At 43.8% G+C, this 22,907-nt stretch overlaps 3 protein-coding genes and 1 long non-coding RNA gene across 14 annotated transcripts; all 4 read right to left on the bottom strand.

The window, feature by feature from the left end:
• Positions 2,241-7,539, bottom strand: LOC8056788. 11 transcript variants are annotated; one of them, XR_002452465.1, is made up of 8 exons: positions 7,258-7,539; positions 6,970-7,094; positions 6,011-6,143; positions 5,934-5,944; positions 5,717-5,793; positions 5,513-5,603; positions 3,740-5,338; positions 2,241-2,818 (listed from the first exon to the last, which is right to left on the bottom strand). It is a non-coding gene; the product is annotated as an uncharacterized LOC8056788 (long non-coding RNA). The 11 variants fall into 11 exon arrangements; XR_002452460.1 differs by having other exon boundaries at positions 5,911-5,944; positions 7,258-7,538; XR_002452461.1 differs by having other exon boundaries at positions 3,740-3,878; positions 4,021-5,338; positions 5,717-6,143.
• Positions 8,583-13,886, bottom strand: LOC8056787. The gene is made up of 7 exons (XM_002452113.2): positions 13,829-13,886; positions 13,575-13,751; positions 10,745-10,843; positions 10,338-10,648; positions 9,592-10,235; positions 9,466-9,507; positions 8,583-8,881 (listed from the first exon to the last, which is right to left on the bottom strand). The coding sequence occupies exons 3-6, from the start codon at positions 10,830-10,832 to the stop codon at positions 9,495-9,497; spliced, it is 1,056 nt and encodes a 351-aa protein (XP_002452158.2). The 5' UTR covers positions 10,833-10,843; positions 13,575-13,751; positions 13,829-13,886; the 3' UTR covers positions 8,583-8,881; positions 9,466-9,494.
• Positions 14,374-16,612, bottom strand: LOC8056092 (DNA repair protein RAD5B). The gene is made up of 3 exons (XM_002452111.2): positions 15,225-16,612; positions 15,004-15,137; positions 14,374-14,884 (listed from the first exon to the last, which is right to left on the bottom strand). The coding sequence occupies exons 1-3, from the start codon at positions 16,284-16,286 to the stop codon at positions 14,770-14,772; spliced, it is 1,311 nt and encodes a 436-aa protein (XP_002452156.2). The 5' UTR covers positions 16,287-16,612; the 3' UTR covers positions 14,374-14,769.
• Positions 16,889-17,809, bottom strand: LOC110434806 (uncharacterized mitochondrial protein AtMg00810-like). Its single transcript, XM_021459533.1, has one exon. It carries the CDS (start codon positions 17,807-17,809, stop codon positions 16,889-16,891), a length of 921 nt encoding a protein of 306 aa, XP_021315208.1.

Below are 22,907 nucleotides of genomic sequence, written 5' to 3'. Positions count from 1 at the left end.
ACATCCATTTATCGGAGTCATTTTAGGGTTGTACGCAGTGACCAAGAAGAGATTAACTCGGCTAGTAAAAGAAGCTGCATGTAGACAATTGAATTAATTAGACCAGTAAAAGGAGCCGCATGTGCTTGGGAAAATGTGAAAATAGTAGTCCCTAGCTTAGATGACTTTGATTCTTGGAGAAATTTTTTTGGTAAGATGACTTCAATAAATAAATGGAGGGAGTAAAACCTAATAAATCAAATTACTTGTTTCTTGTGGCCATTTTTAGGCTATGTTCAGTTAGCAGGAATGTAATCCCCAAGGGGGACTAATCCATGGAGGGATTGAATGGATCCCTACCATGTCACTCAAACCTCTTGGGAATTAAATTCCATTACTTCCTCTAATCCCCTCTCTTGATTTGTCATGTTCGGTTAAAACATGCAGGGATTCTGTCCGGTCCCAAAAGAGCATATGCATATCTTCATTTTCTTCTAAGAAAAGAAGGGGCAAGAAACTGTTAAAAAAATGGCAACTCTAATTCCTCCAAGATTATAATCTCATATTCCAGCTTTCTATTTCCTAGAACCTGTGCACAGCACATTCTGATTAATCAAAAAAATACTAGAGCAATAGGAGCTAGGGAAAATACAGAAGTTGAAACAAAGCAGCTAGCAGCCTTACAACAAGTATAAACAAAGAACTTCGATGATGCAGTTGCATAAGATGTTACAAGCATAAAGATGCCTCAGTTCCTATTTGAATAAAAATGAGTAAAAATGAACAAAAACTTGCAGGCAAGGTATTAGATATGGACAAACTATTGATGCATGCATTAACTAATTGCATATATAGGCAAATCAGTGATACAATACAAGAGTAGGACAAGTTAGAGCGTATTATCATGCAATTGCTGAATTGCCTAATAGAAGCAAGGAAGCAGAACTGGACAGAGTCTATACAAATTCCCACACCGAACATTCCCTATATATGTATATATACATGATTCTGGTAACTTAGCTTAACTGTTACCAAATTAGATAGCACCTCGTAATCACTAATTTTCCCTCAACAATCAGATTTTGGTACACACGAGAGATCAGCTTAGTTTATAATAAAAAGTTGTGCAGAGATCTAAACCACTGCTTGCTATTTGCTAAGACAACAGAAAAAACAAAACAAAGGATTGAACAAGTAGCTATATTTTTACCAAGCATGTAGGTAAAAGCCATGGTACAGAACGTGTACATGATAGTTTGTCTCTTCAGACAAGAAAGAAAAAGTTATAACATGCAGCAAGTGATTTTCTCTTCAGCATGAAATTCAGTACTAAAAAAAATCCAGATCTGGCTCTCCAATTAGCATCATAGCATTGGCCGCTGGACAAGATAGGAAGAAACGGGCAGAACGTTGCCTCACCGCAGAGGTCGGCCGATGCCTTTGTCAATTCAAGAACTCTACGACATGGGAGAGGTGAGGGGGTAATAACAAGAACACGGTCCCTATTCTTCTTGACAGCAGACTTGGTAACCTGCATATTAGAACCATCTACATTGGAACATTAAAAAGAAGAATATTTTTACAATGGTTGGAGAGGCGATGAGAGGCAATAAATGTGTCTATGATCAGTGGATCCAGAACATGAGAGGCGATGAGAAGCGATAAAAGTAAGGCGATGGAAGGCGATAGGTGTATCTATGGACGGTGGGCCTATATGTGTCAAGTCACCTCCTATCGCCTCTGATCGCCTCTAAAAATTGAGATGATTAGGACCCTAAATACAAGAGTGGTAATTCCCTTTTCGTAGGTCTTTTATTTAATGAAGGGTAAAAGGGTAAATCCATAATTATGAAAAAGAATATTTTGGGTAGTATAGTTAGAGTGTATAATTAAGTAGTATAGTGAGATGTATATTTTCTTGTTAGAGTTCATTCTCGTCTCTGCCGCTGTCATACACCGTTCCTGCATCGTCGTTCGTCCGCGGGAGAAAACAACAATGATAGCGAACTTTAGAGTTCCATTATATTTATATTAGTTGATCGCATGCCATCTATTCATTTGTTATCTCCCAATCAAAAAATGTTACGAACTTAAAGTTATTACAATTTTAATTTTTGACAAAACTCAGACATCCATATCGATGGTGTGACTCTTCTTCTCTTATCAAAAAAGTGTTCTACATACTTTCTAGGAATTGAATTTTAGCCCGACTGCCTGAGATTACAATTCACATGATGGACCAGTGTGCAAACTGCAAAGAGTATACTCCAATCCAAAATACCCATTGTTTTTACAAATATACATAGCAACACTTTGACCACCTGTCTCGTCGAGGGTTATTGATTTTGGCCTAGTTAACTTAGGAAATGCTGATGGGAGCAACACAATTTTCCATTCAAAACAAACACATTTCTCAGAATCAGTAATCTAATACATGTCCACGGACCTGGAACACTTGCAGCTCAAGATAATAGGGCTGACGTTTATATCAGACACATAAAGATAACAAAGTTGACTACAAACAATCTCCAGTATACTGATAGATAGAGCTGACGTTTATATCAGACAAAGAACGCTTTTTTGATAGAGCTGACGTTTAAATAAAGCTGACGTTTAAATCACCAAACTTGACTTAGTTAACATGCAGACAGGGTATAGGTATCACTGCTCCCTAAAACATCACTTGTTGTTAAGCTTCTAGGGCTCAGCATCCACCTTCTTTTGAAGGTCCTTGATCTGCCCAGACATGGCAACCACCTTTTTTAGGAGGTCCTTGATCTGCCCAGCCACGGCAGCCACCTTCTTTTCAAGCTCTTCGATGTACTGGAATACCTGACTTCTGGAAGATAAAGTTCATTAATTAGATAAAGTTCATGTATGAGTGTGGATTGCCCAGATAAAGTTCATTTTTGCCATAAGAGTGAAATAAATGGAACTAACATAGACTTCATAGCATAACCAAGAATTTCTAAAGTACAAAACATTATATGAAGCAACCAGAAACCACTGGATACTATATGGAAACAATGCAAGTAAATGCATAACAATATGACAAGTCATAAGCAAACAAGACCTACCAAAAATAGGTGGCCTGTCTCATTTGAGATCAAACACATTCACCATGTTCTGTTGTGTTATGAATAGAAGAAAAATGTTGCTCAAAAGGAGAGGTTTCTTGTCTATCCTGAAGGTCATTTCATCAGACTCACAAAGCAGCATATTTGCCCCTCCTATGAGCTTGCACTTTGTTTGGCAGAGCCAGTAGAGAAAAATGAAGGTGTTTCCCATGCCCTCCAGACACCCATGTGATTTGTCATAGTAATAGCAAACCAGTCTAATTTTAGCCCATCTTCTTCTGTATTTGGCAAACCCCAACTATTCTAGACTAATTGCAGGTTCTTATAGTCCAGAGCATACTAAAGATGGGAATTCAGAGCAAAATTAGTCATGGCACCTTCACACAAAAAGTTCAGGTCTGCACCGATCATTCATTGTAACACTCCAATGGCAGCGAGTCATGGAAAACTATTGAAGGATAAGATACACATAATAGCACACATAAATACGAGAATCTTGAACATAACCTTCTAATATCCATGAACAGTGCTTCCCTACCCCAAATAGGCAAAATTCTCATGAGCTAATCGCTCCCTCGATGCCTCTCATCCAACACATGTTACCAGTAACGGCAAAAGTAGGTCCAAAATACCTAGATTCTCAGTTTTGCATAGCAAGAAGGGAAGAGAAGGGGCCTGCAAACCTGGTGGGTGCTCGTCACCGAAGAAGACCTGGGCACGGCTCCAACCTCCCCGCGCAACCCTAGGCTGGATCGAGGCCAGGCGGCCTCCTCCACGTAGCCCTAGCCCGGATCGAGGCTAGGCGGCCTCGTCCACATCGCCCTAAGCCGAATGAGGGCAGCTTTCGGGTCAGGCATCCGTCGCTGTTATGGGCAGGGGTGAGGGCAGTCGCCGCCTCACCCCGGGCTCTGGACCTCTCCCTCTTGGGGCTCGATCTGGAGTGTGAGGCTAGGGTTTGACTCACCGAGGAAGCCGCTGATGCGCTCGATACGAGGATGGCGAGAATGGGGAAAGAGGCGCAGGAGGGGGGCGATGGTATCTGCAGGAGTAGAGGAGAGTAGGGCCTTGTTTAGATCCGAAAATTTTTTAGATTTCGACACTGTAGCACTTTCGTTTTTATTTGATAAACATTGTCCAATCATACAGTAACTAGGTTTAAACGATTCATCTAATTTTGAAAAGTTTTTGGTTTTCGGGGTGAACTAAACAAGGCCTAGGGTTTTCAGGAGGTATATGGCAGCCATCCATTTCATTATTCAACGGCTGAGAAAGAGAACTTAATTTGGGCTAAATCTGACCATTGTTTTGAGGCCCAATATAGTCTGAAGTTTTTAATTTTAAATTTATATAATAAACTTTTAAAAAAATGGAATAGTAAATTACTTCAATTGAGCAAGTCATCAATAACAAAGTTGTACATTTATCAAAATCTACAACTTTTGTTTTGTTCGTTTCTCCATCTAACTTTGCTTGAACCATTCGAAATTTGAAGTTCAAAATAGTACAACCTCAAATAAAATTTGGGGGTAAAAAATGATTTCAAATGGAAAAGTCAACAACAACAAAGTTGTACAAATCGTCGAGATATACAACTTTTATTTTAGTCATGTACTCATGTTCTCTATCCGACTTTGTTTGAACAATTCAAAATTTGAATTTCAAAATATGATAACTTCAAACATATTTTTTGGATAATAAATGATTTTAAATATGCGAGAGATATATCAAATCATGAATGATGTGTATTTGTCACTTTGTTAAAATAATTTGAGCTTCTTTATGTAAGTACCAAAAACATGCAACCATGTAAATTTGTAGAATTTGCTGACAAAATTTAGAATTATTATAATTATTTTATGGTAATTTAGGAATAGAAGGATGGATTATTCCTAGCAAAGAAATGTTTTTCTCCAACAAATCTAGGACATAGGATAGAGTGAAAATGTATGATATAAAAACTACATGCCAAAAAATGTAAAATATATATTTCATTTCTGTATAATAAAGATTGCAACAAATTTTAAAACAAACAAAAACTGCCAAGGTTGAAGTACATTAGGAAGAAATATTTGCATCTAATAACACTATAAGCTTTATAGGTCACTGGTAGTGTTATATGGCTCCAAACCCTGAGGTCTCAAGTTCAAACTCCTGTTTAGTGTTTTAATTTTTTAATATTTTCCACTTCAAAGACTCGCCTGGGCCAGCCCTGCTGCGGCCATCTTCCATACTTCCGCCCTCAACGGGCCGGCCCAAGCGCCTGCAGCCCATCTCTGGATATCCTAGCGGAAAGCATAGGTTAAACAACTGATGATGTATTAGTGCCATAGGTTAATCAATGTCACCCTGAATTGCTAATTTCTAATTTCTAAAGAAACAATTTCATGAAAGGCACTGAAGTGCTGAACCAATGACAGAATGCTACGAGGCATAAGAAGCAATAAGAAGTTACAAACCCAAAAAAAACCCTGCGTGGAATCAACACCAGCATCATTTAGAATGGCATCTCCCCCTGGATGTTCCTCACACATGAGTGACATCACAGACCTGGTTCAACCACCAAAGATAAATTTAGAAGACCAAAATATTTTAATTTCCCTATTTTCAAGTATAGGGCACTGAATAGGGACAAACTGAGGTGGCCACTGCGTTTATACAACCTTGTACTTGATGATTATCCAACAATCTTCCTTGTGTTATGTTTAGATATCTCTTCCTTCGTAAAGCTCCTAGATGTCTGAATGTAGAAATACAAAAAGTATTATAAGTATTATGGTGCAAATCTGAGAAAAAGTTATCTTGTAGCGCATTTGTAGGCTTAAGAAGACTAGCCAACTAAAATTTAAGAGTTTACCATCCAGCTCCTGAATCAGTTACCTTTGGTTTATCTGCAATTCAAGAGTTGCTCAGATATAACTAGGTCAAGCTACTACAATAAGTTATGCAATTTGTACCTTTATTTTGGGACTTTGGGATCACAAAGAGAGCTCCTAGTGCCAAAAGAATGACAACTAAGATGATGACAATAACCTCCATCTTGCTCCTCTAGAATTAATAACTTTGCAGCCACACAAAAAATGTGTTGTACTGAAAAGGATCATTAAGAACAAGGCCAAAAGGATTAAATGCAGAGAGAGTAAAGCTTAGGTATGGACTCAGTATTCAGTAACAAAGAAAGCTGATGTAACATGCTTGGTGAAAAATAGCAGAAGAATAACAAAAAATGCAAAAGCCAGCACACAACACAATGAAATGGTAGGGAAGGGTCATACTAAGGCCACTTGCTGATAATAAAAATTACTAATGCAACAGATTTACAGGATGCAAATAACATTCCGAACAGTTATAAGCAGATTGTCAAGTCAATGTGTCTCTTAAAAAACTTCATGTTGCAAAATGGACTGAAATTACATTCTGTTGGGTTGAAATTTAATGGTAGAGTGGAAACAATGCTTTGTGCCTTTGTTCAGTTAAATAGTACACTAGGCGTCCTTGAATACGGTGAAAGGAGCATAAATATACGTTCAGGGACAGTCCGGTCATGAAATCCCACTTGGATGAGACGGACCACATCTAGCCTTACTGAAAGGTACAGAAATGACTTGAAAGCAAAGAAAGATATTATATGAATGAACCAAAATTTTATAGACAAGGCTAACGAACTCTTAAGATGTCTCTAGAAATTGGTATCCCTGAACTGGAGATGCTCTATTCCATACCTGAATCAGTAAACAATGCAACTGGAACATAACCAACAGATGCTAAACTCTCCTATGTTAGATCAAACTACATATTAAAATTATGATTTCTGAAAAAACAAATCCCATTACGTGATAACTAAATTGACACAAAGATAAACAGAAGATATGCACAACCATAAAGGGGAAAATAAGAAGAAAATACAGAAACATACTTGTAGCATTCTCAGCATTGACATTTCGGAGGTACACAACAAACACCTTGGACACATTCTTAATGTCCTCCACAATGTTGAACAGCTCCATACTCACCATCGAGAACTGCCTGAGAACGTCCTGCCTGCAATTCACACCGAGGCAGCCATACGACACCAGTCAGTAATCAACCTGTAGCCACTAAGAGGCAACACCACATGAGCATATGCGTCCTAATTAAACCCTAGAACCCACTGCGGCCATCAACCAGTAGCCAATAAGAGGGGATAGGGCTGGGATGAAGTTACCACTTGGGGAGGCACTGGAATTGGTGTGGGTGATGACGTCGAAGTTCTCGAGGACATGGGAGATGGCCTTGTACAGCCCCACCGCGCGCGAGCATCCCCTCCAGGTTCGGCGTGGGGGAGGGCAGGGTGGCCGCTGTGACGCCGTGCGAAGCCGCGGCGGCGGCGGCTAGGGCGAGGGAGAGAAGCAACCTCGCATGAGGTGCACGCTTGGCGAGCTGACCGCTTCGGCGTGGGGGGACGAGACGCGGCGCAGGCGGGGGTGGGAGAGTGAGGGTTGATTGAATGACCGTATTGCCCTTCGACCAATAAAATCAATAAAAATAACTATTTTACGGAGGTGATGAGAAGTGATAGGAAGCGATTTCAACCATTATAAAAGATCTCTAAAAAGAAAGACAACAGTGAACAATGATTCCTCAGTCAAAAAAGAAAGAAAAAACATTTGACCTCCCCTTCATGTTGATAAAAAAACAAACAAGAAAAGTATCACTTAAAGAAAACCGAGTGCTATTATTCAAAGACTAAGCTCTGCAAAAGCCAAAAGACAACTTCATCTGATTGAAAAATATTAACTACAAAATTCTCACGAAAATGGCAGATAACAAACTGAATAAGATAACATGGCTGCCTCAAAAACACTTAGCTAGTAAGAATTAACCATTAGTTGTAATGTAATTCACTGGTTCTAAAAAAACGAGCACTCCATTTTTACTAACAACAATCCTTGAATGAATCACGTGGCTAGAAATACTACTGATGATTTCTGTTTCACCAATTTATCAAAAAGCTAACTTCTAAATAGCCGAATTGGAATAATATTGTGCTAAACTTGAGATTGTGTCCTCTTTACGTTCAGATTCTTTGCCCTGTTTTCTCCCAAACAAGTAGCATTTTTTAGAGTTTTAGGGCTAAAGCTCCATTTGTTCAACTAAAGCCAAAAGGCCAATTATCCGTTAGGCTTCGTTTGGCAACTGGTGGAGCCGACCCAAGGTAGACCTCACCCCCGCATGGGTGGGATTGATCCAAGGGGGCCACCCGATCCAGTGTATGCGGAGGTTTGAACCCCCAATGGTTAATTGACTATTTGGATGAAGACAGTGGATTGACAGGGTTTTCATCTGTTGGCTAGAAAAAACTAGGCCTGCTGTCTTTTTAGAGCAATAACAAGCTGAAGCAAACAGATTTGAAGACATGAAAACTAAGAGCGCTAACTATAATTCTAAAATTCATCTCTAAAATCACAAAAAATATTAGAAAAACTGAAAGATGAACAAAAAAATCTCAAAACAACAAAAAAATCATCAAAAAATTCAGAAAAAAACAAATTACTAATCTGAAATGTGTTGGATAAGCTCCATTTAATCCAATCCAGCAAGAAACATCTAGATATAGAACAACTTATCATGCCGGTCCATGTCGGATACAGGCAGCGCACATGTTCTTTTATCTGGATATAAAATAATAGTTTTAACGTGCTAGACTATATGGATATCGTTATCTCTCTCCAATATCATTATCAAATATTCTAGAAATTTAAATCTAAAAACTACAAGACTGAACATTCAACTATTTTTTTCATGGGTAAATGTTGCAGGGTGTCTTTCATAACTCGACCTCCTCAGACCTGTAAAGTCACAGTGAACATATGTGTCAGGAACTGCCAATGGATATATGTCAATGTCAACTACTAAGCCATTTTATCATCATCAAAAAAATCAAATATGCACTAATGTTCTATATTAAAGAAGGGTCCAAAAATAGATTAGTTGCTAAGAGCCTAAGCCATGAGAGCAAACAGAGAAGAGATATCAGCCAAGAGTTAGTACTTGATACAAAAAAGACAGAAAATTCAAGTAACAGTAGACTAGTACATGCAAACAGATCCTTAAATAATTCCAGCAAATTTTGTGCAATAGCTAGTCATGATGTACCAGCAGTAATGCTAAATGTGTGCTCCAAAATAGATTAGTACAAAAATATGTAATCTGAGCCAGAACATTTCAAGTACTGATGCATTTTATAGATTCAAGCCTAACATTTCAAGTGATCTTGGTCGAATTGGCACAACACCTAGAAACCTATAATATATTAGTACAAAATATAAACTTTGGGAAACCATCTGCTGAATGCTTAGACAGATGGCATCACAAAATATAAATTTTGTGCAATAACTGTCTAAGCTCTTACTGGATAAAAACAAAGACTAACCTCTCACTCAAAACTCAGTATTGTTTCCCTCATGTCTGCATACTGGTTCAAAGCAAAAGTTTTCTAGTGAGTTCTTGAAAGTAATTAAAAGATGTCAGCAAACTCAAAGACAACTAAAAAACTAACCATTTCTTCCTTATCCAAATCAGACGTGTTGGTGAATCTGCATTCATGAAGATTTCCCGGTTCTGAGCATCTTTGAAAACATCAAAAGCTTCAGCCTTTTCTTCGCCGGTGAGTTCTACCATGGTGCTGATGACACTAATGCATTGCTTGATGGAGTACTCATCCGCTCCTGATCCTGTCCTTGATTTCTCTGCAACCTCACCTTCAACTTGCTTAGTTTTTACTTCCAGATACTTCTCCATCATGTGAGCTACTTCAGCTTCCTTCTGCCTTTTCTGAACCTTCTTTCCTCCATGAGAGATAGCAGCTTCCTTCTGCCTTTTCTGAACCTTATTTCCTCCATTAGGGACAGCAGGAACATTTGCTTTTCTTGTTGCCGTAGGTCTACTGGGCTGGTCTAATATCATCACATCATCCTCATCATCCTCATCCTCATCATGAAGAGGCACCAGTGGGGATTCAAATTCTTCAGCTTGTAATCCGTCACCACCACTCATTTGTGTGATACTTGGCTCAGATGGTGTTGGGTCAGCAAGAGATGTCATGTTCAACGATCCCTCAGCTGTGTGGCCATCATATAACTCTCCTAATCTCTCAAATAGAGGAAAAGGCTTGGACTGGAACTTGGCAGCCTTTGGATGTGACTGTTAAAATTGAAATTCAACATATTTCAGAGATATAAGTGGCAAAATAACAGCAGCAGTAACATAATTTGGAGGTAACAGAAAAGTATTTTTAGAAATTACTGTGATGATGTTTGCCCAGACAGGTGGATCAGCCACAATCATGCACAGCTTATCATCCCATGATGCCCCACTTTGCTGCCTCGCTTCTTTGAGCATCCGATATTCCCTCTTAAGTTCCTTCTCCTTGTCCTGAATCTGTTGCCTGGAAAATGAGACATGCTTGAAGTTCTGATGGAAAGATTTCACTATTCTATTCCATGCATCTGTAGACCATCCATTTTGCCCCCTATAGCAATCATTGTTGTAGTCATGGAGCAACTCAACCAATGCTTTTTCAAGTCCTAAATTCCAATGCGCTCTTGAGCGGTCCACTGCACATGTACAAGGTCATCACTTTACATGAAGATATTACAAAAGGTGCATGCAAGACAGTGCAACAATCTCAACTAAACTATATGGCTAATTACCTTTTCCACTTGCTTTAGGTGATGGTCTCTTCTTCTTTAAAGATGCAGCTTGCATTAGATGCAACTTAGGAGAGCCCCTTCCAAGCATAGCTTTGATTCCTGCTTTAGTTGAGTGAGAGTATATAGACCATTACATAAGCAGATGGCATCACAACAACAACTTATAGTCAAGATGAAAATTAAATAGGTGGACAAATAAACCATTACATAATCATCCATACAAATGACTGAAACAAGCATCCAGTATTACACATGGGAAACTCTTACATAGGGCTGAAATAAAATTACATACGCATCATGAGTGGTTGTGGGTATAATCTGCCCACATACTCAATGCAATTGCATCTCTTTGGGAATTTCCATTTTCTATTTGGCTACTAAATGATGGCACATCATTATTGTATGTATTGTCCCCTTCAGGGACATCGATAAAACTACTAGGAAGGATGTTACCCGGCTGGTTCGTCAACCACCCTTCATCTCCATTGTGCATACGGATAAGATTATGGAACACCACAGCAGCAGCTGGTATCTTCACTTGGTTCTTGATAGGATGTAAGGTTCCTACTTTTAAAATAGGAAAACGCTTCTTTAGAACTCCAATTGCTCTCTCTATATGATTCCTCAAAACAGCATGACGATGATTAAACAGTTCCTTCTAATTTCTTGGTCGTTGGTGACCACGCCCAAACTCCTTCAAGTGGTACCTTACACCACGATAAGGAGCAATGAATGATGGAGTGTTAGCATAGCCACCATCGACGAGGAAAAATTTGCCCTCAGGTACACGAAAACCATGAAGCAAAGTAGACCTAAGGACCCTTGCATCAGTTGCAGACCCTTCCCAACCTGATGAGATGAAGGTGAAGTTCAAATCGAAATCACAAGCCAACATGATATTTTGGCTAAGTGTGCCCTTTCTATTCCTATATGGAGCTTGCTTGTCTTGAGAGATGGTAATAGGAATATGGGTCCCATCAATGGCACCGAGGCAATTCTGAAAGAGTGAAGTGTGTATGTTAGCTATATATATAAGTAAGGAAAAGAGGTGTATATGGATAAGTAGAGAGTCATAATTGATTCACCTTAAAGTAAGGGAAGAACCTAGGGTCTGTGCTGATTTTCCAATGAGTTTCAGTTGCCACTATAGGTTTCACAAACTTACAAGTAAGATTTTGGATTATGTTGAAGATTGACTTAATGTGCCGATGGATGGTTTCTCCACTATGTTTGAATTGATACTGCATATCCTCATAGCTTGCATTGTGAGACAGCATATACATGAAGAACGCAAACTGCTCCTCGACTCTAATACCCCTAGTGTCCCGTAACAAATGCTCATCTCTAAGATAGGTTGCAATGGCTCTGAAGATGTTAGGCTCCATACGAAAGGCAACACAACAATCTTTCACATGTCCATTGAGTACTTCTTCAAGACGCTCCTTTCCGGACAACCTTGATGTATGCCTAGGTATTTTTTGTCGGGGCTCCCTTGTACTACCCAATAGATATAAAGCAGGTAGAAGGAAAAGCATAATCTCATCATCATCATCATCCCTTCTTTTCTTAGCTAGAGCATCCATAACTAATACAATGATGAAACCATGTAGTTCATTAGAAGGCATCACACAAGAAGGAAACTAAATCTATGATTCTGAAAGAAGGCATCACAAAAAAGGAGAAAGGAGAAGCTACCGATAATCTACCAAAACACATGTATAGAAACAAGTTATCACACATCTGAAATAAATGGTTTCCACTCAAAAATGAATTCTTCACTACTAAACATGTGAAAGGACTACACAGAAGTACACATCTAAAAGTTCAACAGAAAAGGCCCAAACTGCCAAATATGGGGCAAGAGGGCAGCCCTCCTTTCTACTCAGGCACAGATGCATATCCAAGCAAAGAATAAGTATAGCACAGTGAAACTACTAGCTCAAAACAAATGTCCAAACAAATGTCCAAATTGAGGTTACTTATATGTGAAATGTGCGATGTTTCCCTCTGATCTTGGTACTGATTTTTGCACTGGTCATTGTAGCGCACATATTTATCTTATTTGGAACGGTACTGGATTATTGTATCTCTATCTGTTGCTGCACAGGAGGAAAAAGCATCTGGATCTCTTTTTTCGCTTGTTCCTCGTTTAAAAGGACCAGAGTATCATGTGGGGGGAAGTCAGTACTCCACGTTACCACAACGTTGCTTTTGATTAATATAATGCTAACCCAATTCCCCAGAAGGAGAAAACCAGGTATTGAGCAGCTAATCACCACAACAGACATGGTTCTGTTTTATTAGCTAAAAATAACTGCAACTACGTGACTTGCCGCACAAAAAAAACCCAATTCCCCAGAAGGAGAAAACTGCAACTACGTGACTTGCCGCACAGCTAACAAAGTGCGATTCTGGTGTACAGACTGGTTCAGTTTTATTAGATAAAAATAACACTAGCTTCTGAAACTCTGAAGCTTCTGAAACTCTGAAGCTTCTGAACCCGGACTGAACTTCCTGAATGAAACTAACACTTTCACTATTTTTAATTGGGAAGAAATGAAATTGACGTCAAATTTCACCCCAAAAAATACTCCTTCCCACAAAACCAAAAATCCAAACAACCGTAGGGTCCTAACCTGCAGCAAAACAGCACATTATCATCCAAACCAGACTACTCGCAAGGCACCTGCAGCACTGATCCCCAATTCAATCCACCTGATGGCCAGATCCCCATCAAAACAACCCACAAATCCAACCGAACACTAATCCACCCATCAAATTTAACCATGCTATATTGGAGTATGGCTGGGGCAAGGGATCTGGTGCGTACCGTGAGGTCGATGCCTGGGAGGTCGGAGCTCGAGAAGATGTCGTGGTCGACGACGGCGAAGTTTCTGGACACTGTGTCACCCTCGTAGGGCACGAACTCGTGGATGCACTCCGTGTCAGTCACCACACGATCTTGGAGACCCCAGAATCTTGCCACCGTCTCGATCTGACTCCAACCCTAGGAAGAAAAGAGATGAGGAAAAGGGAAAGGGATTGGAAGGAGGAGATGGAGGACGTGGGCTGGTGGAGGCGCACCTGATCCACTGGCCGCTGCCGGTCTCGGTTGCGGAGCGGAGCGTCGGCGTCGGCGTCGGCGTCGGCGCCGAGAGGAGCGACGCGAGACTCACGCGGAGACGTTCCCGGCCATAAGTGGAGATGCGCGACACCCACGCGGTTTGAGGGGGGTAGAGTTGGATTCGCTCCCGTCCACGTCTTCCCAAATGCGAATTTTGCACTCACGTGGGTTGTCCTCCCAGCGTGGATAGGATCCACCAGTGGCCGGGTTTGGCCCCCAATCCACGCCTAACCCGCCCTATCCAAACGAAGCCTTACAGCATTCTGGAATGGCATCCCATCTTGATGACCTGATCGAGAAGCGCAAACGATTAACCGCGCCTCTCAACTCAAAGTCTGCGAACATCCAAACAACCACTCTTGCAATCTTCTAAGTTTTGGTTCCTCTGTTTTACAGCTCGATCAGCCAAAACAGAAAAGGAAACAACAAAAAGATTCACTGGATCTGCATCTGCTTCCCAGGAAGAACAGATAAGAACACCTCAACAATTCAGACCCAGAAAAAATCACAGAAAAATAATCGATGCACTCAATTCGCCAAATTTTGTAGAGCAATTTCTCAAGGAGCAAGAACAGTACAGGGCACCCAAACAAGAATCGCTCATAGGCTCACAGGTCACAGCTAGACCGTCTACAAGTCAGACTCAAAAGGATGCAATGCACATGCACATGCATCGCAAGTAGAAGTACAAATCATAGATTAGGGGGTGAGGCATAGATACAAGAACAGCTAATAGCGATGGCACCACATATAGACACTGGATTGACTACAACCAAGTTTCCCTGGAGCAAAATTAGCCAACACAGTGAAGCGATTCGCATTGCTCTATTCCTAGTGAGCTCCTAAAACCTTCCAAGCGGCTACCGTTGTCCATTGGGTACCTTCTGGCCACACCAGGACTTCAGTTTTCAGCGCCGAATCGCCAAAGTAACTTGAACAGCACACGGAGAGGATTGTTGGGATGATGAACATTTTCAGGAGCAACCAGGTACATGGAGGAGCGATGGATGTAGAAGCTGCAACGAACCAACAAATTCAGCATTAATCAGTACAGCATAGCAGCAAAATGGATCGGAGGCCTGAAGCAACAAATCAAACAGCAAAACATAGATGAATATTCAGTTCAGCTCATTACCTGACATAAAGCAAAACTTCCTGCATCAGCCTCAGCTCCATCATGGGGAACACTATCTTTCCCTGGACCATAATCCTTGAAGAACTTGCCAGCGGAGCAAGGCACTTTGCCCACACGGGAGATAGCTTCCCAATCTGCAGTTAACCATCAATCGGATAATGAAAACTGAGATATGCACAAATGTAAGAAGAATGAGAGTGAATGTAGTTGCAAGAGCGAACCTCTCCAGATCGGTTGGTCGAGAAGCGCACGATCTCCGCCAGAGCAGCCGCCTGCCTGACCGACACCCTGAGGCTGCCGTGGAGCCTGTCGTACGACGGGAACGCGAAGTGCACGACCTCGCCGGCGTCCAGCAGCTTTCTCCCGCGGCAAGTCGACAGCCCGGTGGCGTACGACTTCTTGAAGAAGCACCATTCGTGGCGGTCCGGCGGGTACTCGTCCAGCTCCGGCGGCGGCGGCGCCACCACCATCCTCCACTCGCTCACCGGCATGGCCGCTTGCGGTGGCAGCGCGCGGATGGGCTTCGCGTTCAGGTACGGCACCGGGTGAGACGTCGTCAGATCGATGAAAGGCACGCCGTCGTCTTTGCGGGGCCGCTTCTTGGACCTCGGCGCGGGATCCACGATCTCCACCTCATCTTCACTGCTGTCACTCTCCGGATCCTCCTTGACACGGCGCCGCGACAAAAGTTGTCCTTTGATTGGCGAATCGCGCGACTGCTCCTCCTTGACATCGACCTCGTCGGCCACCTCCTCCTGCTTCACCCGACGACCAGATTGCTCTTGGAAGTGGCCATCGGATTCGATTGGCTCCCTCTTCACCTTGACTTCGGCCCCACCAGGGGCTTCAACCTTCACCTTCACCTCTGCCTCGCCACAGGCTTCAACCTTTACCTTCGCCTCGTCGGTGTCGGTAGCATCGATTGGCTCCCTCTTGACATTGACCTTGACTTCACCTTCGTCGGCGGCTTCAACCTTCACTGGAAGCAGAGGCGGAGGCGGCGAGGGGCAGGAGGCGCCGCCAATGCCGGGTTCCGCCTCGACGCCACTTTCTCGGATCCCATTTCGGCCGCCGTCACCGCCGGCGGCGGTTGCATCGTCGAGGAGCCATTTGATGGCGCGCTCGGTGTCACCGCTGCAGCGGGTGAGCGCGTCGACGGCGGCGGCCACCGGGAGGTCCGCGCCGAGGACGGCGCGGAAGGCGGCCAGGTCGTCGACGAAGAGGGCGGGCTGGTTCAGAGGCATCTCCGGAGGGTCGCGGGGGTCGCCGGCAGCACACACCATAGCGGCCAATCGACGGTGAGGACAAGGACGAGACGTGACGGCGAAGAGGATTGAAGCGCGGGCGGGAGACGAGAGGCCAGGCGATGGAGGACTGGAGGGCAGTAGGGGACGGGGGATTGGGGATTTAGAGGGAGAGTTTATATTGCAGGGTTTCTTTTTGGCGGGGAACGAGGAATGAATGTTGGAACCAGGCTTGATCTAGAGCTCGAGTGCGCGTAGCTATGGTGGCTCGCCGGGGACGCAGTCACCGCGGCAAGGGCAATTGGTAGATGCAAAAGAAGAACAAACACGAGAATATTATGCTGCCGTATCGCAGCCCCAAACATCCTTTATTCGTTGTATTTATAGCTGGATACAATGGGTTCTCGGAACAGGCTCCGAGAGTCCCACGCCATGACGAACACCGTGTGCGACGCCGTTTCATTGCGGCGCGCACCACGTGCTGCAGCGCACGACATGGCGCCTGACCAAACTGACTCACCCAGGTTGTGTTCACGGACTCAAGCACGCCTTGGCCGAGCTCAACCTGCACCTGGACTCTAGATGACTAGGAACATAATCTCAACTACCTCTATGCAACAATTTAGCTAACAAAATACCCCCTAAACTTGTTGCACGTCGACGACGCCCAACGCTCTCCTTAACTCAACAAATCTGACTCGCCCAAGCGACTTCGTGAAGATGTCGGCCAACTGGTTTGCAGTGCCTACATGATCCACCTCCACCTTTCCTTCCTCAATGCACTCAAGCAAGAAGTGATACTTTGTATCAATATGCTTGCTTCTGTCGTGATGCACAGGATTCTTGCTTAGTGCAATAGCAGACATGTTATCCATTAGGAGCTTCACCGGCGTCTCTCCTATTCCCATCAGTTCACCTACAAGCCGACTGAGCCAAATCCCTTGACAAGCAGCTGTTGCCCCTGCCACATATTCTGCCTCACAGGACGAAAGTGCCACAATCTTTTGTTTCTGAGATGCCCAAGTCACCAGATTCTTCCCAAGAAAATACGCCACACCTGTGGTACTCTTCCTATCTTCTGAATCCCCAGCAAAATCACTGTCACTAAACCCGAGTAAGAAAGGTTTCAGTTCAGTGTCTCGCCCATACTTGCATCCATAACCAATTGTGCCCTTCAAATACCTGAGGATATGCTTCACAGCAACCCAATGATCCTTTGTTGGAGCCTCCATAAATCTACTGACAACCCCAACAGCAAAAGCTATATCTGGCCTGGTGTTGACCAAATACCTGAGACTTCCAATCACACTCCTATATGCAGTAGGTTCTATCACCTCATCCTCACACTTCTTGCTTAACTTGAGCCTTGCTTCCATTGGTGTACCACATGGGTTACACTTCATCATACCAGCAGATTCTAAAATTTTCATAGCATAAGCATTTTGACTCAGGGTGATTCCATCTCTACCTTGCTTCACCTCTATCCCAAGATAATAGCTGAGAAGCCCGAGATCACTCATACTAAATCTTTTCTTCATCTCCACTTTGAACTGTCTGGACATTTGGTCCTGAGATGATTAGATCATCAACATACACCCCCACAAGCAAGAATGAGTTCTTGTTCTGTCTCCTGTACACTGCATGTTCAAGTTTACTTCTAGTAAATCCCAGAGAGATCAACTCCTTATCGAGTTTTGCATTCTAGGCTCTTGGTGCCTGTTTTAGCCCATAGAGTGCTTTCTTCAGCCTAAGCACTTTTCCTTTGCTGCCAACATTGAAACCAGGAGGTTGTTGAACAAATACAGTTTCAGTTAGATCTCCATTCAAGAATGCCGACTTGACATCCATATGGTGTACCTCCCATCCACTTTGAGCTGCTAGTGCTAACACCACCCTTACTGTTTCAATTCTTGCAACAGGTGCAAAGACTTCCTCGAAATCAACTCCCTGACGCTGAGCATAGCCTTTGGCTACCAAGCGAGCCTTGTGCTTCACAATTCTCCCCTCTGGATTTTTCTTGACCTTGTATACCCATTTGAGGCCAATTGCCTTTTGATTAGGTGGCAGGTCACTGACAACCCATGTCTCGTTGTCCTGTATTGCCTTCATCTCAGCTTCCATTGCTTCCCTCCAACAGTCCTCTGCAAGTGCGTCTTCAACTGTAGCAGGTTCCTCGGTTGCCATGAGACACAAGCCTGAGTATTCAAAATTCTGAATCTCCTCTGTACTGTCAAAAAGATCAGGCAAAGTCCTGTATCTTCTTGGTGCCTCATCTGTGCCAACTGACGCATCCGTTGGAGGGGTGGTCCACTGTATCTGATGTGTGGGTCCTGTTGTCGAGCTAGGTGTATGCGGGGAACCCTCAAACGCTCCACCACCCGATGGAATTGCAGTCCCGGGAGAAACATGTTCAGGTACAGCAACAGCAGGTTCTGCATCTTCTGAATCGGCAGCCCCGACAACAGCCTGAAAATCGTCAGCAAGCTCAAGCTCCACGATGAAATCTGGAGTCAGCAGCGCAGCACGGTCACGGTCACCTGTTTCACTTGTCTTCACCCCCCAATTCCATTGGCTTTTCTCATCAAAGAGCACATCCCTGGTCACCAACAACTTGTTGTTGACAGGATCATAAACCCTGTATCCTTTTGTACCGGGCTCGTATCCCAAGAACACACCCGGTGTGGATCGATCTGCCAGCTTTGTGATACCCGGCCCTGTTCGTTTCGCGAACACTTTGCACCCGAACGTGCGTAGATGCCGGACTGAAGGCTTCCGTCCATACCACATCTCAAACGGAGTTTTCCCTTCCAAGCTCTTTGTGGGAGATCGATTCAGCAAGTAGACCGCTGTCTTCACTGCCTCGCCCCAAAACTGCCCTGGCACATTCATGCTCTTCAGCATAGACCTCGCCATCTCCACCACGGTTTGATTTCACCTTTCAACGACACCGTTCTGCTGAGGTGTGTAAGCTGTGGTGAGGTTGTGCCTTATGCCTTGCTCACTGCAGTATGCAGAAAATAGTTGAGAGTTGAATTCACCCCCACGATCGGTTCTGAGAGCTTTTAGACGCCTCCCAGATTCAACTTCTGCTGCAGTCTTGAACTTCTTGAAGTAAGTTAGCGCCTCATCTTTTGTTGCTAGCAGTTCCAGCCACATGAACCGGCTATGATCATCCACAATTAGCAGAAAATATGCCTTCCCACCTGGAGTAGGTGGTGTTATCTGCCCACACAGATCACCATGCACCAATTCAAGGACTGCATTTGCACGATATTCAGACGCTCGGGGAAACGGGGTCCTGTGTTGCTTACCCAGTGCACAGCCATCACAGACCTGTTCAGCTCTTTTGATCAACGGCATCCCTTCCACCATCCTTTTGGTGCCAAGATCACGAAGTGATATGAAGTTCAGATGCCCATAGCGCGCATGCCACAGCCATGCTTCATCGTCCATCTTGGACAGCAAACAGACAGGTGAGGCCACCTTCACTTTCAACGTATACAGGCGATTCCTCCTTTCAGCGCGGATCAAGACTCCTAGCTGGTCTGTCCCTTGCTTGCTTCTCTCAAACACCGTCATTACACCACGATCAATCTCAACCCTGCATCCACGTTCTTCCAACTGTCCGAGACTAATGATATTGCATTTGAGGGATGGAATATAATATACCTCCGTGAGTACACGATGATCGCTGTTCTTCCCTGCGAGAGTCACAGCCCCGAGCCCATGTATCTCCACCATCGAGCCATCGCCGAACCGCACCGCCCCTCGGACCGAATCGTCCAAGCTAGCCAGCGCCTCGCGACACCCCGTCATGTGATTCGTGGCGCCCGTGTCGAGTACCCACGCTCCTTCCTCATGCTCCGCTGGAAACACGCGTTCCTGGGAAAGGAACACACGTTGTGCTCTCGACGTGGCCGCCCGCACGACGTCGCAGACTTGTGCCACCAATAACGCTCCCTCCTGGTCACCAGCAACATGGTGAGCAGCTTCATGCCGCTCCTCCCCATCCATCTTCGTCTTGCACTCCTTCTCGAAGTGTCCGTAGATGTTACACTTGCGGCAGCGGCCCTTGCGACGTGGAGTTCCCATCGACGTCAGTTTTCGCCCTGAGTCACGCCCATCACCGTCGGCGCGTGCTCTGGGTTTTTCCTTCTTCACGTACCGGTTCTTTCCCTTGTTGCCGGATCCAGATGGGGAATCTGACCCGGCACGGTTCTTGCTTCTTGCTGCCCACTCCTCCTCGGTGAGCAAAAGCTTTGGCATCTTGTCCGCGACTTGATCAACTGAGGGCTCAAACCTCTCTTCGGCTGCACGGAGGTGAGCGATCAACTCTTCAATGGTGAGCTCCTTCAAGTTCTTAACCATCTCAATGGCTACTGCGACCTGGCTGTACCGAGGTGGTACAACCCTAAGGAACTTCTTCACCACCCTTGAATCATCCACGCTTGTTTCTCCTAGACCCTTCAGATCTGTCGCCAACTTCGTGATCCGAATGGCGAAGTCATCAATTGTCTCCCCGGGCTTGAACGAGATTGCCTCGAATTCTCCCAGGAGCTTCTGAGCATTGACCTCCTTTACACGATCAGCACCAAGACGCATCGTCTTGATCGCCTCCCAAGCCTCCTTCACAATTTTCTTGTTTAGGAGCATGGAGTGCATCTCCTGCGGAACACCGCGGAGCATGGCCCCAAGAGCCAACCGATCTCTCCGTCTCTCCGGATCTTTCCCGGGCTCGATTGCATCCCAGAGGTACATGCCCTCCAGGTTGCACTGAACATGCGAGGACCACTCTTGATAGTTGGTCCGGGTAAGCATTGGCCACATCAGATTGTTTGCAGCCTGCGTGAACGCCCGGTCCATGGTCTCCTTCTCGCCTGATGTTCCCATCTCGAACGGCGATGGATCTTGGCAGTTTCTTCTCCGATCTTCCTCAACAACTTACTCACCGACGCCTCACGCCTCCTCCTCGACAACCTTCGGCTCTGATACCACGTGTTGGAACCAGGCTTGATCTAGAGCTCGAGTGCGCGTAGCTATGGTGGCTCGCCGGGGACGCAGTCACCGCGGCAAGGGCAATTGGTAGATGCAAAAGAAGAACAAACACGAGAATATTATGCTGCCGTATCGCAGCCCCAAACATCCTTTATTCGTTGTATTTATAGCTGGATACAATGGGTTCTCGGAACAGGCTCCGAGAGTCCCACGCCATGACGAACACCGTGTGCGACGCCGTTTCATTGCGGCGCGCACCACGTGCTGCAGCGCACGACATGGCGCCTGACCAAACTGACTCACCCAGGTTGTGTTCACGGACTCAAGCACGCCTTGGCCGAGCTCAACCTGCACCTGGACTCTAGATGACTAGGAACATAATCTCAACTACCTCTATGCAACAATTTAGCTAACAATGAAGACGAGGGAAGCTCAAAGATTCTCGATTTTGGCGGGACGAAGCGGAGGGAAAGAGAGATGCGAGACGGTGAAGCGGGGTGAAGTGAAATGCGACTTGCTAAAATTTGGAAAAAGGGGAATGCGAGGTGGTGAAGAGTGGTGAAATGCGATTTTTGCAAAATTTTATGTTCCTGAATTTTAGTTTCCTTCGTTCACAAATGATGGTTATTGCAAACATTTTATATTAAAATTATAGTTTTACTTCATTGCAATTTCTGTAAGCTCGATGTATAATTTTCAGTTTTTGTGAATAAAAAGAGCTGCAGGAGGGTATGCGAGCCTGGTGATCATGATGAAAAAAAGCTTTGTCGTCTATCGTTTGGTGGCTTAGCCATCCTTTGCTGTTCGTGCTTTTTTCTAGCTGCTTGCTTCTGTTAGTTCTTCCGGGACGATGAGAGGTGACTTGCTAAAATTTTGAAAAGGGAAATGCGAGGCGGTAAAGAGTGGTGAAATGCAATTTCTGCTAAGATTTATGTTCCTGAATTTTAGTTTCCTTCATTCACAAATGATGGTTATTACAAACATTTTATATTAAAATTATAGTTTTACTTCGTTGCAGTTTCTGTAAGCACGATCTATATTTTTTTGGTTTTGTGAATAAAAAACTCATTAGAAATACTTAGGGCACTCCCAATGCTACATGTAGTTTCTATAGCTATTAATTTCTATAGACATTATGTATAGAAACTATGGTCCCAATGGATAGTTTTTATACAATAATTTATTATCCAATCATATTCATTCTCTCTCAATTCTCAACCAATCATATCACTTCATGTCTTGGATCTCGCATAGACATGGTTTCTAAGTTAGACCCAGTTTCTATGATTTTTGCTCTCTCTCTTCAATAACTATCTTATCACATCAGCAAAATACTTAGGTGGCATCATAATTAATGTCTATAGAAACTATAGTGGTTTCTGCATTAGGAGTGCCCTTAGACAAAACTACAAACCCAACAAAATTTGATTTGTGTTGACATAAAGACAATTAACAATTAACAATTGTTTCTACAATCAGATAAGGAGACACATTTGATACGTTATGACACACATTTTATACTTATCGGTGGTATAAAAGGTTGTCTGAAATCGGCACATGAAATATAGGATAAGTGTAATATTAAAGTAAGGCCTTGTTTGGTTGCCTCTGGTTTTTTTAACTTTCATCACATCGAATATTTGGACACATGCATGGAAACTAAAA

Source organism: Sorghum bicolor, chromosome 4, assembly GCF_000003195.3.
Source record: "Sorghum bicolor cultivar BTx623 chromosome 4, Sorghum_bicolor_NCBIv3, whole genome shotgun sequence".
Lineage (NCBI taxonomy): Eukaryota > Viridiplantae > Streptophyta > Magnoliopsida > Poales > Poaceae > Sorghum > Sorghum bicolor.
The sequence above is the reverse complement of the archived record's forward strand: the minus strand, read 5'-3'. Positions and strand labels throughout refer to the sequence as shown.

Excerpts from the sequence above, each read along its gene's own strand:
- LOC8056787 (XM_002452113.2), bottom strand. The coding sequence starts at position 10,832 with ATGCTTGGAAGGGGCTCTCCTAAGTTGCATCTAATGCAAGCTGCATCT. Across the intron at positions 10,649-10,744 it reads ACCTAAAGCAAGTGGAAAAG|TGGACCGCTCAAGAGCGCAT; the intron begins GTAATTAGCCAT and ends GTACATGTGCAG. Across the intron at positions 10,236-10,337 it reads TCTGGGCAAACATCATCACA|TCACATCCAAAGGCTGCCAA; the intron begins GTAATTTCTAAA and ends CAATTTTAACAG.
- LOC8056092 (XM_002452111.2), bottom strand. The coding sequence starts at position 16,286 with ATGGTGTGTGCTGCCGGCGACCCCCGCGACCCTCCGGAGATGCCTCTG. Across the intron at positions 15,138-15,224 it reads CGACCAACCGATCTGGAGAG|ATTGGGAAGCTATCTCCCGT; the intron begins GTTCGCTCTTGC and ends GGTTAACTGCAG. Across the intron at positions 14,885-15,003 it reads GAAGTTTTGCTTTATGTCAG|CTTCTACATCCATCGCTCCT; the intron begins GTAATGAGCTGA and ends GGTTCGTTGCAG.
- LOC110434806 (XM_021459533.1), bottom strand. The coding sequence starts at position 17,809 with ATGTCCAGACAGTTCAAAGTGGAGATGAAGAAAAGATTTAGTATGAGT.